Source organism: Lepidochelys kempii, chromosome 12, assembly GCF_965140265.1.
Source record: "Lepidochelys kempii isolate rLepKem1 chromosome 12, rLepKem1.hap2, whole genome shotgun sequence".
Lineage (NCBI taxonomy): Eukaryota > Metazoa > Chordata > Testudines > Cheloniidae > Lepidochelys > Lepidochelys kempii.
The window spans coordinates 7650610-7663405 of record NC_133267.1 but is presented as its reverse complement, the minus strand read 5'-3'; the positions used below and the strand labels follow the sequence as shown (position 1 = coordinate 7663405).

The 12796-nt window shown below is 48.1% G+C and overlaps 1 protein-coding gene across 12 annotated transcripts in view; it reads left to right on the top strand.

Annotated features, from left to right (window-relative positions):
* The window catches only part of CPNE2 (copine 2), a 201962-nt gene that overhangs the window by 89809 nt on the left and 99357 nt on the right, over positions 1–12796 (top strand). For all 12 annotated transcript variants that reach the window (XM_073307437.1, XM_073307434.1, XM_073307439.1 and 9 more), the window contains 3 exons: positions 5644–5730; positions 6647–6706; positions 11715–11848. In XM_073307437.1, coding sequence (XP_073163538.1) covers positions 5644–5730; positions 6647–6706; positions 11715–11848 — 281 coding nt within the window. The remainder of the gene's footprint in view (positions 1–5643; positions 5731–6646; positions 6707–11714; positions 11849–12796) is intronic.

The following is a 12796-nucleotide window of genomic DNA, read 5'->3' as shown; positions in this document are numbered from 1 at the left end:
GTTGTTGTTTTAGATGCCAGCAGGTTCAAGGTAATGAAGGCATATAATAGAGCTCCATTTCCTTCCACGGGTTCTGGGTGGTGGTTATTTATTTGTACTGCAATCACACCAAGATTAGGCCTCATTGTGCGGGGCCATGTCCATACACATTGGGTACATCCACACTTCCAGCTCCAGGAGACAAACCCACGCTAGTGCTGATTGAGTTAAAGCACTAAAAATAGCAGGGGAGCCGTGGCAGTGGGAGCCACCCTGAGTGTGACCCTCGTCGAGATCCTAGGTGTGTAGTCTGCTGGCTAGCCGCTCGCGCCGCTGCGACTATTGTCTACCTGAACGGGAAATCCAGTGCCAGTATCGATATACACACCATGAGAGGCAGTGCCCACCCCAAAGAACTCCCCGTCTAAATAGACCAGACAGGGTGGGAGAAGGTAAGAATTATCCCATATGAGGAACAGAGAGGGACAGTGACCCCACCCAGGAAGTCTGTCAGAGCTTGGAATCGAACCTATTTCCCCTGATTCCCAACCGACTGCATTAGCTACAAAACCCACGTTCAACTTCAGTAACCCTGCTACTAAACACTTCCTTGAGTTCCATCCACCTTCCGAGTACTGTGCAGGCCTTAATTACCTCCCCTACAAATTCCTCTGTGATGTGGGTGAGCGTCATGATCCCTGTCTTACAGACAGGGAAACTGAGGCACAGAGGTGTAATGACTTGTGCAGACCCAGTGAAGGCTTCAGAGTTGGCTGCCCAACAGAGAAGCGCAGGTCTTGGGCCGTGATCTCAGATGAACTGGGCGGGTGTTGGTGCGGTGAGATTCCTCTGCATCCTGCATGTTCCGGTTGGATTGCTCTGCCGGCATTTCCTCGTTTTGATTCTTTCGGGGCTTTTTGAAGGGGTCTGATTCTCTTTCATTTAATTTTGTCCTTGCTTTAATATAACTTAAAACGCCACTTGCACTGTCCCTGGGAGACTGAATCAGAGTGGAGCCTGTAATTCACGTACATCCTAACACCCAGCGAGTGTCCATCTCCTTTGACAGCTAGACCTGAACATACAGAATAGCATGAGCCCAGACCTCCCATTGACCTGCCGGCTACTGCTGTCGAGTTCTCATGGGGGACTATGCCCATAAATGTCATATTTTTGTCCCTCTTCACAGCAGTAGGGAATATCCTGAGAGGGCTGGAAAGAATTGATGCTCAGACCATTCACTTGCACCTGCATCGAATCCCAGAAGATGCTTTGCTGCATAAAGAAATGCATGTTTTAGCGAAGACGCCCCATTCCAGTGCTGCAGGATAATGAGAAGAGTATTTCCACCTGGTGCTAAAAGCTTCTCTCAGACAGGCACCCCTACTCTCCTTTGTCTGGGATCTGGCATCTAAGTACAATTTTAGAGGCCGCCATTAAAGTAGCTCCTAGCCCCACACATGCGTCAAGTGGCTTTGTCCGTACAAAGCCTCCGGCAGCCTGGCCCTGTGGCGGGAATGGAGGGGTAGTGTTAAAGTGTGCTGGCTTGGGCAGACACACCCACCCCAGCTCTGCTCGAGCGATTGCGCTAAGATTAGCAGCGTGGCACAGGCTACCCTCCTGCGTACAACTCCAGCCGCTCCCCTGAGTGCATATTCGGGCAGCTAGCCCAAGTGGCCGCTACCGCCACCCTGCTATTTTTAGGCGCTACCTCGAGCAGAGCTAGTCTGTGTACATCTACCTAAACTGGGAATTACAGCTCCCTGCTATTGTGTAGACGCACCCTAGGTCTGCTCACTGCAGTGCATCTGGGATTGGCGTGGTTCTAACCACCCCCAAATGCTAAGGAATCTCCTGCACCTAAATGTCCAGGCCTCTGCCCCACCCTCTGGCCACATTCTCTCTCCAAACCAAGGCAGCTTTTAAAGTTGTTTCTCATTAAAATAACTGGAAACTATTGAGTGATTCATTTCCTGCCCTGGGATTTCTTCCCAGAAAATGTGCTGGTACTTGACCTACATGATGACACAAGATTTCTGACATACTTGGCCAAATATTCTCAGTGGGAGAGGTTTAGGTTGGATATTAGGAAAAACTTTTTCACTAGGAGGGTGGTGAAACGCTAGAATGCGTTACCTAGGGAGGTGGTGGAATCTCCTTCCTTAGAAGTTTTTAAGGTGAGGCTTGACAAAACCCTGGCTGGGATGATTTAGTTGGGGATTGGTCCTGCTTTGAGCAGGGGGTTGGACTAGGTGACCTCCTGAGGTCCCTTCCAACCCTGATATTCTATGATTCTTTATAAAAGCTGTGAGAGCCACAGTGCTTAGGGCAGCTGAAGTTCGGTCCCACTTGCAGATGACTCAAGGTCTAATTTACTGGCTGTCTGGAATGATGCCTGTCGATAATGTGGATTCTCTGTGATCTAGTCACACTCCTCCTTTCCTCTGTGTCTCTCCCTTTGCTTAGTCCTTCTTCCTGAAGGGTAGCCTCTCACTCCTGTCCATGCCTGTATCTACAGATAGTCCCTGTAAACTTCTACTAGTTGGCTCTGTGGTGCCGCTTGTAGAGATGACGCGATACTGCAGAGAAGGAGGATGGTTAAAGTTGGGCCTCAAGAGATTTGGGTTTGATTCCTGGCTCTGCTACAGATTATCTGCGAGAGCTTGGGCAAGTCATTTACTCTCTCTGTGACTGAAAACCCCACCTGTACAATGGGAATAATAACTCTCCTATCCCGTAGATTGCGAGGCAGATAGGTTAAGAACTGCCTTCTACTTACTTGTATGTACACCGCCTCGGAGAATAACATCTTGATCTTGGCGAGAGCCAAGTTATTGCTACACAATAACTGTTCAAGAAGACAGTGTAAAGGATAGACTGTGACATTCCCAGATCTACTGTGTATGACACACCTTTACTGTACATACGTCTGGGAAGAGGGAAGGTTTATGGAGAAAGGGGGGAAGGGGCTGGGGCATGTCTCTGTAACAGCTTATAAATAGAACAAGTACACACACTGGTTTACCCAGTGACTAATCAACCTCTGCCTTCCTCCAGCTTGGACTCTTGTCTATTTCCTGCTTTCTGCTCTGTCTAGTGCCCAGTGCTCCTAATACAACTACTTGCTGTAAATAACTCAGACAGCCTCTTTATTGCAGACCCCAGGAGCTGAAGCCATCAGCAGTGTGTCTCTGCTCTTTTTGTGTGAATATACAACAGCACTCCCATGGCACCTGTTTGGCAATATTATCCAGACTCAATTTCCCACTAGGTCTTGACTCCCCTTAACATGCCTGTGTTTGCTAACTCCAAGCCAAGGGGCTGGGTTTATACTTTCTCCATTCAGCTTTGCCCTATGTTGGAAATATGTTTATAAAGCTGTGATCTTAAGCATACAAGGGCGTCGCTATGGGCTAGATTTTCAAGGGCTCAGTACCCAGAGCTGGTCAACGTCTCTTTCAAAAGATCTCAGCGGTGGGGTCAGAACCACCTTTTCAAAACCCGGCTTTGCTGAGCTTTTTTCAAAATCTGGCTACTGATTTAGGTGCCCAAAGGGGAGCTGAGCTTTCTCTGAAAATCTGGTCCCGGGGGCGGGAGGACCATTTAGGGGAAAGGTATCTATCCTTTCCCCTAAAGTATCTGGGGACGAAAGTAGGAGAAACTGAAGGACAGTAAAAATTGAGGCAAGGCTGGAGGACAAGACATCTGAAGCCGAGGGAGCTAAATTGATGTAATCTGGGGACGAGAAGGACATGATTGACCCTACAAAGTAACAAGCTCTCTGCTGAAAAGGAATTATTCCATCTCCAAAGAGAGCAGAGATGAGGAGCCAGCAACCCAACACTGAGGAAGGAAACAAATATTGGTCATTAGAGCTAAGTTCTTACCAGTTAGACCCGCTGGGCACTTTAACGGAATCTCTGGGAAGGGGATTGAGGCACCATCTCTGCTGGGACTGAGGCTCGGGTTAGGTTAGGTGGCAGGATTTCCCCCACTCCATTCCCAAACGCAGGCAGTCTCGGTTCAAGCCAAGTGGCCATGTCCAACCCTGGGTCTGATTCTGTGACCAGGTTCTGTGCTCACTCTAGCCAGGGGTTGGTTTGTCAGTTGGGTCACGTGGGCCGCTGGATGAAGGGAGCTGCAGATGAGCAATGGTGGTTAACCGAGATAGCGTGCTACACGGCACCCAGGAGCTGCATGTGCCTGCGGGCCACTGAACTGTCTCCCCATGTGCCTGTCTGGAGGATGAGAAGCCATTCTGGGAATCCCTGGGTGGGTAGCACTATGGCCCTCCTTGGCTCTGCCATTGCATGTGGACCGTTGGTGATGCCACTGAGCCTGCTACATGCTGATACTCAGACTGGACACAACCCCGGCCACTAAAGATTCTCATGATGGGCCTGTACAGCCCTACCTGGGGAAGGACTCTGACTTCTGTCTGGGGTGGAGTTTTATTCTCCTTTAAATGTGGCTTTGGCTTGTCCCTTATTTCTGAAGCACTGATGTTCGCGAAGCCCTCTCAGCCCAACACACAATAGTTGAATATATAGGCAGGAAGCCCCAAGTAGGAGTAGGGTAGTGGTATTACCCCTATATATGGCATCTGGGAGCCCACTTCTGGAATGCCGCATCTGGGTCTGGTGTCCACGCTTCCCCAAAAAAGCTGCGGAAACTGGGGAAAAGGGCTCCGGAAAGACCTATAAGAACGTTTCACGGTCTGGGAACCATGCCTCACAATGCGAGATTTCCGAAGCTCAATCTATCCAAAAAAAGGGTCACAGGTGGCTTAACCATGGTCTACAAATACCTGCACAGGGAAGAGATTTCTGTTTGTAGGCAGCTATTTAGCAAGGGGGAAAAAACACATCCTGAGATTCAGGGGTTGGAGGCTGAAGCAACACAAATTCACACGAGAAACCAGGCACACATTTTTAAGTAAGGGTGACCAATCATTAGAACTACTGAAGGGAAAGCTGGGATGGCATCTCTGCTTCTGAAAGAGGCTCTCCCTATCCAGTTAATGCTGAAAAATTGCTGCTGGATTGAATTGGTTTCTGAAGAGCATATGTGTTCCTTCACACTGGAGCAGATTGTTGAACTCCCAAGGAACGATGCCCCATTCCCCACTTGCAATGGCTTTCTCTCGCCCTCCCATCCCCTTAGATAACCCAAGGTGAGTGCTATGTTGGGGACAGAAATTAGTGGGTGTGAGCACCTCTATAAATCACTCCCAAGGGTTCTCCAGGTGGGTACTCAAAAACTAGAGGTTACCCAAGTGGGCCTCAGCCTCCATACGCCATTATCCCCCCCACTGTCAAATAGAGATAACTCATAAGCTTCATTCGTGCCTGTTAAGCACTCTGAAATCCCTGGGCAGAAGGTGCTACAGTGGGGTAAAATGTTTTTTATTGTTTTAAAGATGAAAAATCATTAAAAATGAAGAATAATATTACCCATTAATTACTCTGAGATGTTTTTGGTTGTTGCAGCAGCTGGCTTACACTGGGAGACTCAGCTGTTGGCTGAGAAGTACTTAGGTGACCGATCAGCTAGCGTGCCCATGAGCTCCAGACTTCCGGGTTGCTATCCTACACTGAATGGGATGGCCAGCCCTTGTCGGAACTTGGCTTTCACATGGGGTGCTGTGTGTCTTGTTTGTTACAGCTCGAATTAGAATGCATTAACCCCAAAAAACAAAAGAAGAAAAAGAATTACAAGAACTCGGGCGTCATCATTGTGAAATCCTGCAAAGTGAGTGCAAAGCTTTTAAAAACCCTGTCTCTTGTTGGGTGGGAGGGGAGGAGGTGCCCAGATCGGAGGAGAGTTCAGGAGCAAAATCCCACTAGAAAAACCGTGATGGACCAACGGATGCAAATCACTAGTAAAGCGACGCTCCTCTGCTTGCCCAGCAAAACGTAAAAAATCATGCCGCTGCATTGGGTCCGGTATGCAGTCATGATGCTGCAGCAGTGCGGTACGAAGGGTTCTGTAGAATTAGGCAGAGCGTGGAGTATCAAAGGTTTCTGTGGAGCAGGACCGCATGAATGGACGTGTTGCTGTGCCCATTGCTTTCACCTCTGGTGGCAAGCCACCCGCTGCTTTATGGCAATAACCTTCCTGAAAAGGATCAGAGGTCTCTGGTCTGTTTAACGACCTTCTGAAATTGTTGGAATCCACCCAGAAGCGGGAGAATAACAAGCTGGTAAGAAGGGGGATGTGGAATGGGGAGTTGTGCAATTACTGGCTTGGCCCTGACTTGTTTTAGGCTGCAAGGCCGTGCGCAATATCCCGAGCGGCCATAAATAAAACGTAATCCTCCCCTGATAATTCTTAAGGGTTGAGGGGGATAAAGCCATGATTTCACACCACATTTTGAGCTCGGGAGGTGCCCAGTTCAAGATGGCGGTCATCCCGCTGACACGGGGGCACCTTTCAACGGCGCTACCTTTGGTTTTGATGTAGAAATGAAAGGCTGCCTCAGGAAATCCAGACATTTCTCCACATTTGCTTCATCCCGCGAGCAAAGAGTTTGAGAGAAGGGGTCAAAATGTCAGCTGCTCAACAGTTACACCATGTTTTTTGTTTTTTCTAAGCCTTCCAGGACTTTACTGATGATGAAGGGTGCTGAAATGCGGCTTTGAAAGTCTTTCTTTCCTCTTTCTTTCAGATAACCAGGGATTACTCCTTCCTGGACTACATCCTTGGGGGCTGCCAGTTAATGTTTACTGTAAGTATTTTTTGCTGCTCTTTGTCCATCAGGTGTAATGAATGAAAAACGTAATTGATCGGGAGCTCTGGGCTGGGGTCTGTGCACTAACATACGCATTGGGCAAACGTTTTTAAAGGTCATTGGAAGCTCTCTGTGTTTAGCCTTCCTACAGCACCTTGTCCTTTATAGTAGCTCAGAAGCCTTTGTCTTCACCCTTAACCTTTGTCAGGACGAGGATTTTAGCCACCAGCAGAGCTACACGGATGTCTCTGCACCGACGGAAACCCCCTAGCAGAAACACAACCTACCCTAGTGCATTGTGATTTTTTTCGCCAGTGCAACTTCTTCCCATTTCTAAGAAGGGTGAGTTGCCCCCGCATAAATAGTGACTGGTTTGTCCCCGTGAGACCACATCAGGAGCTGATTTTGGATTCGAAGGCTTTCAGGCTTCCTCCAGGCTCACTCAGGCGCCACCTATGGCGTGAAGAATGACAGGATTCGCTAAATCGTTTTTGTTGACCACAGTTGGCACAAATTGCGCATAATTATCACGAATGCGCACACCCAGTCATAGTGACTGTACGTGCTTCCTAGGTCAATAGTTACCCAAGCATTTCTGTTGCTGGATCCACGGTCACGTTTTTCTGGGTATGCGACCCAAGCAGTCCTCTCAGAAGGTCTCCCTGGCAGCTGGAATTTCTCCAGCTCTGAGTCCCGTTCGTTTGCAGGCGTGTCTCTGATACTCTCAGGAGTGTATCTGTAGGTCAGAATGTCTCACAGGTATTGTCCATGTTCCAAGAAGCCAGCCGCTTCCCAGTACACCCAGTATGGAGTAGCCTTTTTTCTGCTTCCTCTTCAAGAGGTGCCGCACCTCCTCTCTCCATCTCGTTTTGGGCCTGCGTGTTTGGATGAGCTGAGCTATGTTTTGTTTGGCTCAATTTGTTAACTCTCCAACATGTGACAAACCTTCATTGTTGCCCTGGGCAAATGTACTGTCGTTCAGGTTTGAACAGCTTGGAATCCTGCAGGAAATTAGAATACATATGATCTTTCTTCTGTGTCTGGTCCCTGGAATTCTCCACAGTGCTACTTCATAGGACGTACGGGGGGGAAATGAGGACGGACTTTTTTTTTTTTTTTTTTTATCAGCACCACGGAGCAGTTTTCCAGATCAATGAAGATCAAACTTCCCCCAGATCCCTCACTCAAAACTACCAGCCCTTTTTTTGAGGTTTGAAAAAGATCCATTAACTTCTCCCCACTATTTTTCACACTGGCCTCTGCCTCTGCACTTCCTGGTTCCAGCTTGAAGTGGAAATGCTGTAAAATACTACAAATGACCCTGTTCTTGGAGTCTTGTGTTGCCTGAAGATGAACCAGGAAGCCTTGGGAGTCTCATGTGGGAGAGAGCCATTCTTGGAGACAGCTCCAGCTAACTCCCTACAGACCTGAGAAGTTCAAAGACGGTTCCAAGTTCTTCGGGGCTTTAGTCTAACCCAGCTGAATCTCTAGATCGTCTTCTGAAGTTCGCAGTCATTGGTTGGGGGTTTACATTAATTTTGCCTTGAAAAGCTGATCTGATTTTTGAGTGGAATTCACTCGTTTGGAATGTTGCTGACGTACGCTTTGGATGTAATGGGAGAATTTTGGTGTTTCCCTTTGCATTTCTAGCCCCTCTTGTTTGAGCCAGCGTGCACGTGATTTGTCAGGAGCAACTCGAGAAGAAACGACTGCCCTCGAGTTTAACTGTTCCACCCCCCCACCCCCCAGTTTCTGAAAATTCCGGTTTTTAGTACAGTATCTAGAGATCCGTGTGTGTGTGCAGCATGCCAATTTTTATTTGTTGTCTAAAAAGAGATAGGAGGCGAGGGAGGAGGAGATGGGGGGGGAAAGGAAGAGTTACCATAGAAACAGAAATGAATGCCAGAGCTTTTTATACACAGCTCAACTGTTGTGTTAAGGTCTTAGAGCAAAAGAGGGAACAAAAGGGAAAATGACTAAGTTTACTGGTAACACCAAACTCCTGTGTACATCGGCATGAAAAGCTGAAATCCACCCTATGGTTTAACGATCTACCGGTAATTGGCCATCTTTGTTGTTCGTTTTTTTTTTAAATGGAATGTTTCTGTGATTAGTGTTTCAGTAAGGGAGGGTAGTTCTTCATTTATTATCCTGTAGGCACAATACCAACTTGCGGGGAGGGATAGCTCAGTGGTTTGAGCATTAGCCTGCTAAACCCAGGGTTGTGAGTTCAATCCTTGAGGGGGCCATTTGGGATCTGAGGCAAAAATTGGGGATTGGTCCTGCTTTGAGCAGGGGGTTGGACTGGATGACCTCCTGAGGTCCCTTCCAACCCTGTGATTCTATGATTAAGTTACCAGTAGCAACTGCTGGGTAATGACTTGAGGAGCCGCTGCAGAGAGAGGGCACCCCGAATTATGAAAGGCTGCCTGTCGACAAGGGCCTGGTGCCGCCCTGAAAGTCACGTGGTGTCACGGGAGACCATGAAAAACTGGAAGAAGATGCTGAAAGGAAGCAAGAGAAGATCAGGAAATGGGGTTCTAAAAATGGCACTTCCCAGCCCATCCAGTGGCTTTGTGCTGAGGGGAATTCACAACTTTAGACAAACACTCATCAGCTTTTACCCACTTGGTTCCCATTCATTTTCCACTGGTGATGCTGCAGGTGTTGATGGTGTCTATATATACACAAGAGGAGAGAGAGGACAGGGACTGGGAGCCAGGAGACACAAGTTTCCTTCCCTTGTCCTGGTGTGCGGCCAGGGGAGAATCACTTCACCAACCCGCGACTGTTTCCCCTCCTGCCCTTTGTTTCGATCATGAGCTCTCCTGGGTGTCTCACGGAGTGTCCGTACAGTGCCTAGCGCAACAAGGGCTGACCGCAGCTGGGGCCTCTGCCTGCTAACCTGACACAGATACACGTGTATGTTTCAGGGTGGAACAACAGCTGTGAACGTGACTCCTTAATGTTAACACTGGGATCATTCTGTCTCTGCTAGTGCCCTGACAGGGAATGGAATACTGCACTGAAGGGCTCGGCATTAAAAACCTGCATAGACTAGATTCTGTGTCTAATAAACATCTTTTGCAGGAAAATGAGGGAAGCCAGGGGAACGCAAGGAGCCTTCCCTCCCACCCCCCACTTTCCATTTCTTTGTCTAGAGCATTAATTTGCTTCCGACTTAAGGATCAGCAAACCCTTTTGGATAAAATCTGAGCTGACCGGACTGCAGCTGAAAGATGAGGTTAATGCTGCTGTGCTTATCCATGCGTCCTGCCTTGCCTTGTTTGCATCCCGAACCAAAATACTGGAGTAACAAGAGGCAGTTCCCATAGGCCCACAGCTACCTCTGCTGGGCGTGACCTAGAAACCTTGTTGGGCAGCATTTCCGTCCTATCGGAGACCTGGAAATACTGGTGCCAAGTGCCAACCCTACAAAGAAAAGAGAAGGAGACATGAATTTCCGTGAGCCAAGCTGATCCCTGGTGTAAGCCGGCATCAGTGCAGTTACTCGGGGTGGATTTGCCTCATTAACTGGCCTGGGCCTAACTCAGAGCTGATGTCACAGGTGATGAGGTGCATGCTGGTAAGCGAGCATGATTTTAGTCACCAAGGAAGTGGGAGGGGCTGGGTTTTAGTAGGAATTGCACCTTCCTGGGTTGCTTTTCCTGCTGATGCCCTGCCTTTCTGTCCCCCACTCACCTCTGTAGTCACTTTTTATTAATGCAGAGTGCATTTTAAATGGCATCCTTCCATTTTGTAACGGGTCTTGATGTACTCTGCTCAGATCTGGCCAGAGGGAGAACTATGACCGTACAAGGGGCAGGACAAAGGAGAGTCGGCTCTTGGTGTGTAAGTTACACTCAGGCTCTTACTGATTTGCCAGTTGCGCCATCACTTATGTCACCTCTGGATCTGGCCCAATTGTTTGAGGTTTGCTTGTCCACCGGTGGGATTTCTCCTCTTTCTCTGAACAGGAAGAGTAAAATTCAGCTCTGGGATAACGCCGCTGAATTTGGCTCATGGAGTTTCTTCCTGGGCTTAGCACTTTGGAGCGGACAAGGTGGAAGCACTGAGGACCGCTTCTGGTATTTCAGTCCTTCTGATTCAGACTGTAAATAGGAAGCACACAGGCGCATGGAGAAGCTCAGTCCAAAAATTTTCAAAAGTGGTCTCTGACTTGAGATGCTTTATTTTTGGGCACCCGATTTAATCTGCTTTATCTTGGGTCTGATTTTTAACAGATCTTCTGAGGACCTGAAATGAAAATTATCTTCAGCATGCGCCACTGGTACTCAATACCTCTGGGAATTAGTCTCTTGGTCCTCCAAGGGGACACTCAAAAATGACTGTTACGCCCAAAACAGTGGCCACTTCTGAAAAATGTGGACCCGAGCCGCTGAAGGCGTAAAACCTAGACCAAATAGACTCTGGTTTTAATCAACTAAGCTTTGTAGGAAAGCCTATGCAAAAGAATTGAACTTCTAGAAACTTTCAAAAATTTTGGCATGGGGTGAGGTTGGTTTACATTTTGTCCAAACTGCTATGCTGATCCCAAGTGAAAATGAAGTAAATATGAGTGAACAGTGTAACGCTGTTGCAAAAAAAGTGATCATTCTGGGATGTATTAGCAGGAGTGTTGTAAGCAAGACATAAGAAATTGCCCCAAGGGAGGTTTAGACTGAGCATTAGGAAAACTTCCTAACTGTCAGGGTGGTTAAGCACTGGAATAAATTGGCTAGGGAGGTTGTGGAATCTCCATCATTGGGGATTTTTAAGAGCAGGTTGGACAAACACCTGTCAGGGATGGTCTAGATAATACTTAGTCCTGTCTTGAGTGCAGGGGACTGGACTAGATAAAGGTCCCTTCCAGTCCTTTGGTTCTATGATTCATCATGAAAGGGGTGGTGGGAAGACAGTGAAGTTTTCTGCCTGGTCCATAGACCTGTTAGCTGGATTTATAATGGAGATTTCTACAGGTCTGTGCTTCTGTCTTCCTATTCAGGTCGGAATTGACTTCACAGCATCCAATGGGAATCCGCGGGACCCCTCTTCGTTGCACTATATCAATCCCATGGGAACAAACGAATACTTGTCAGCTATTTGGGCAGTCGGACAGATCATTCAGGACTATGACTCGTAAGTACTGTCTCGTCCATTTGGATCATAGCTGCTTGGCCCAGAGTGTTCTCTTCCCTCGGTAGGATATTGGCAGGTTACGTTCCCTCCGTTGCTAGTGCACATAGGCAGCATGGTTTAGCAGGATGGGGCACTTGACTCTGCACTCGCTTACTGCGATATCTTGGGCAAATCACGTCCCCTCTGTGTGCCTCAGTTTCCCCATCTGTAAAATGGGGTTAAATACCCGCTTAAGTGACGCTCTGAGATCTATGGATGAAAACTGACACAAATTCAAGTTGTTGTTTCAGCCATGAATTGCCAAATAAATACAGAAGTGAATCTCTCTTTTCTTCTTCTTCTGGGGAGAGGAGAATTCAAGCATAAATGGGGTGTTGAAAATAATCCCATCTGCCCTCACACCATCAAAGACCAACCATTCTCTCACTCAGGGGTAGGTCTGCACTGCACTCTTAGCCCAGTTCTGTGGGACCAGGACTTGTGGACTCCATGTTTCCAACCCCATGCTTGACCATTGTAAGCCTGGTCTTATAGTTGCTGGACCTGGGTCTCAGAATGGTGCTAACGTGTCCACACTGCACTATGCAGGCCACCTGACTTCGGTGTGCCCCTTGAGCCATATCCACACTGCAACATGACAGGGCTTGGACCTGAGTCTCAGCAGGACTCAGACTCTGATCCATCCCCTTAGCAGAGTCCTAGCACCCAGCTCCTGAGTGCTTACAGACCCGAGTCAGACTGATTTGTGTGTGGACAGAAGTGGGGCGTGGGCTCAAACCTGAGTCAAACCTGGGCTTCGCGTCCAGTGTAGACATACCCTTATTAGGGCTTGTCTACATGGTGGGGTAATGCTAGCTGTGGGGATATGATTTCTAAAATAGACAACTGTGTTGCATATTAATTGATCCCTGCTGATGCAGTGTTCAAGTGCACTAGGGAACCTTAAGT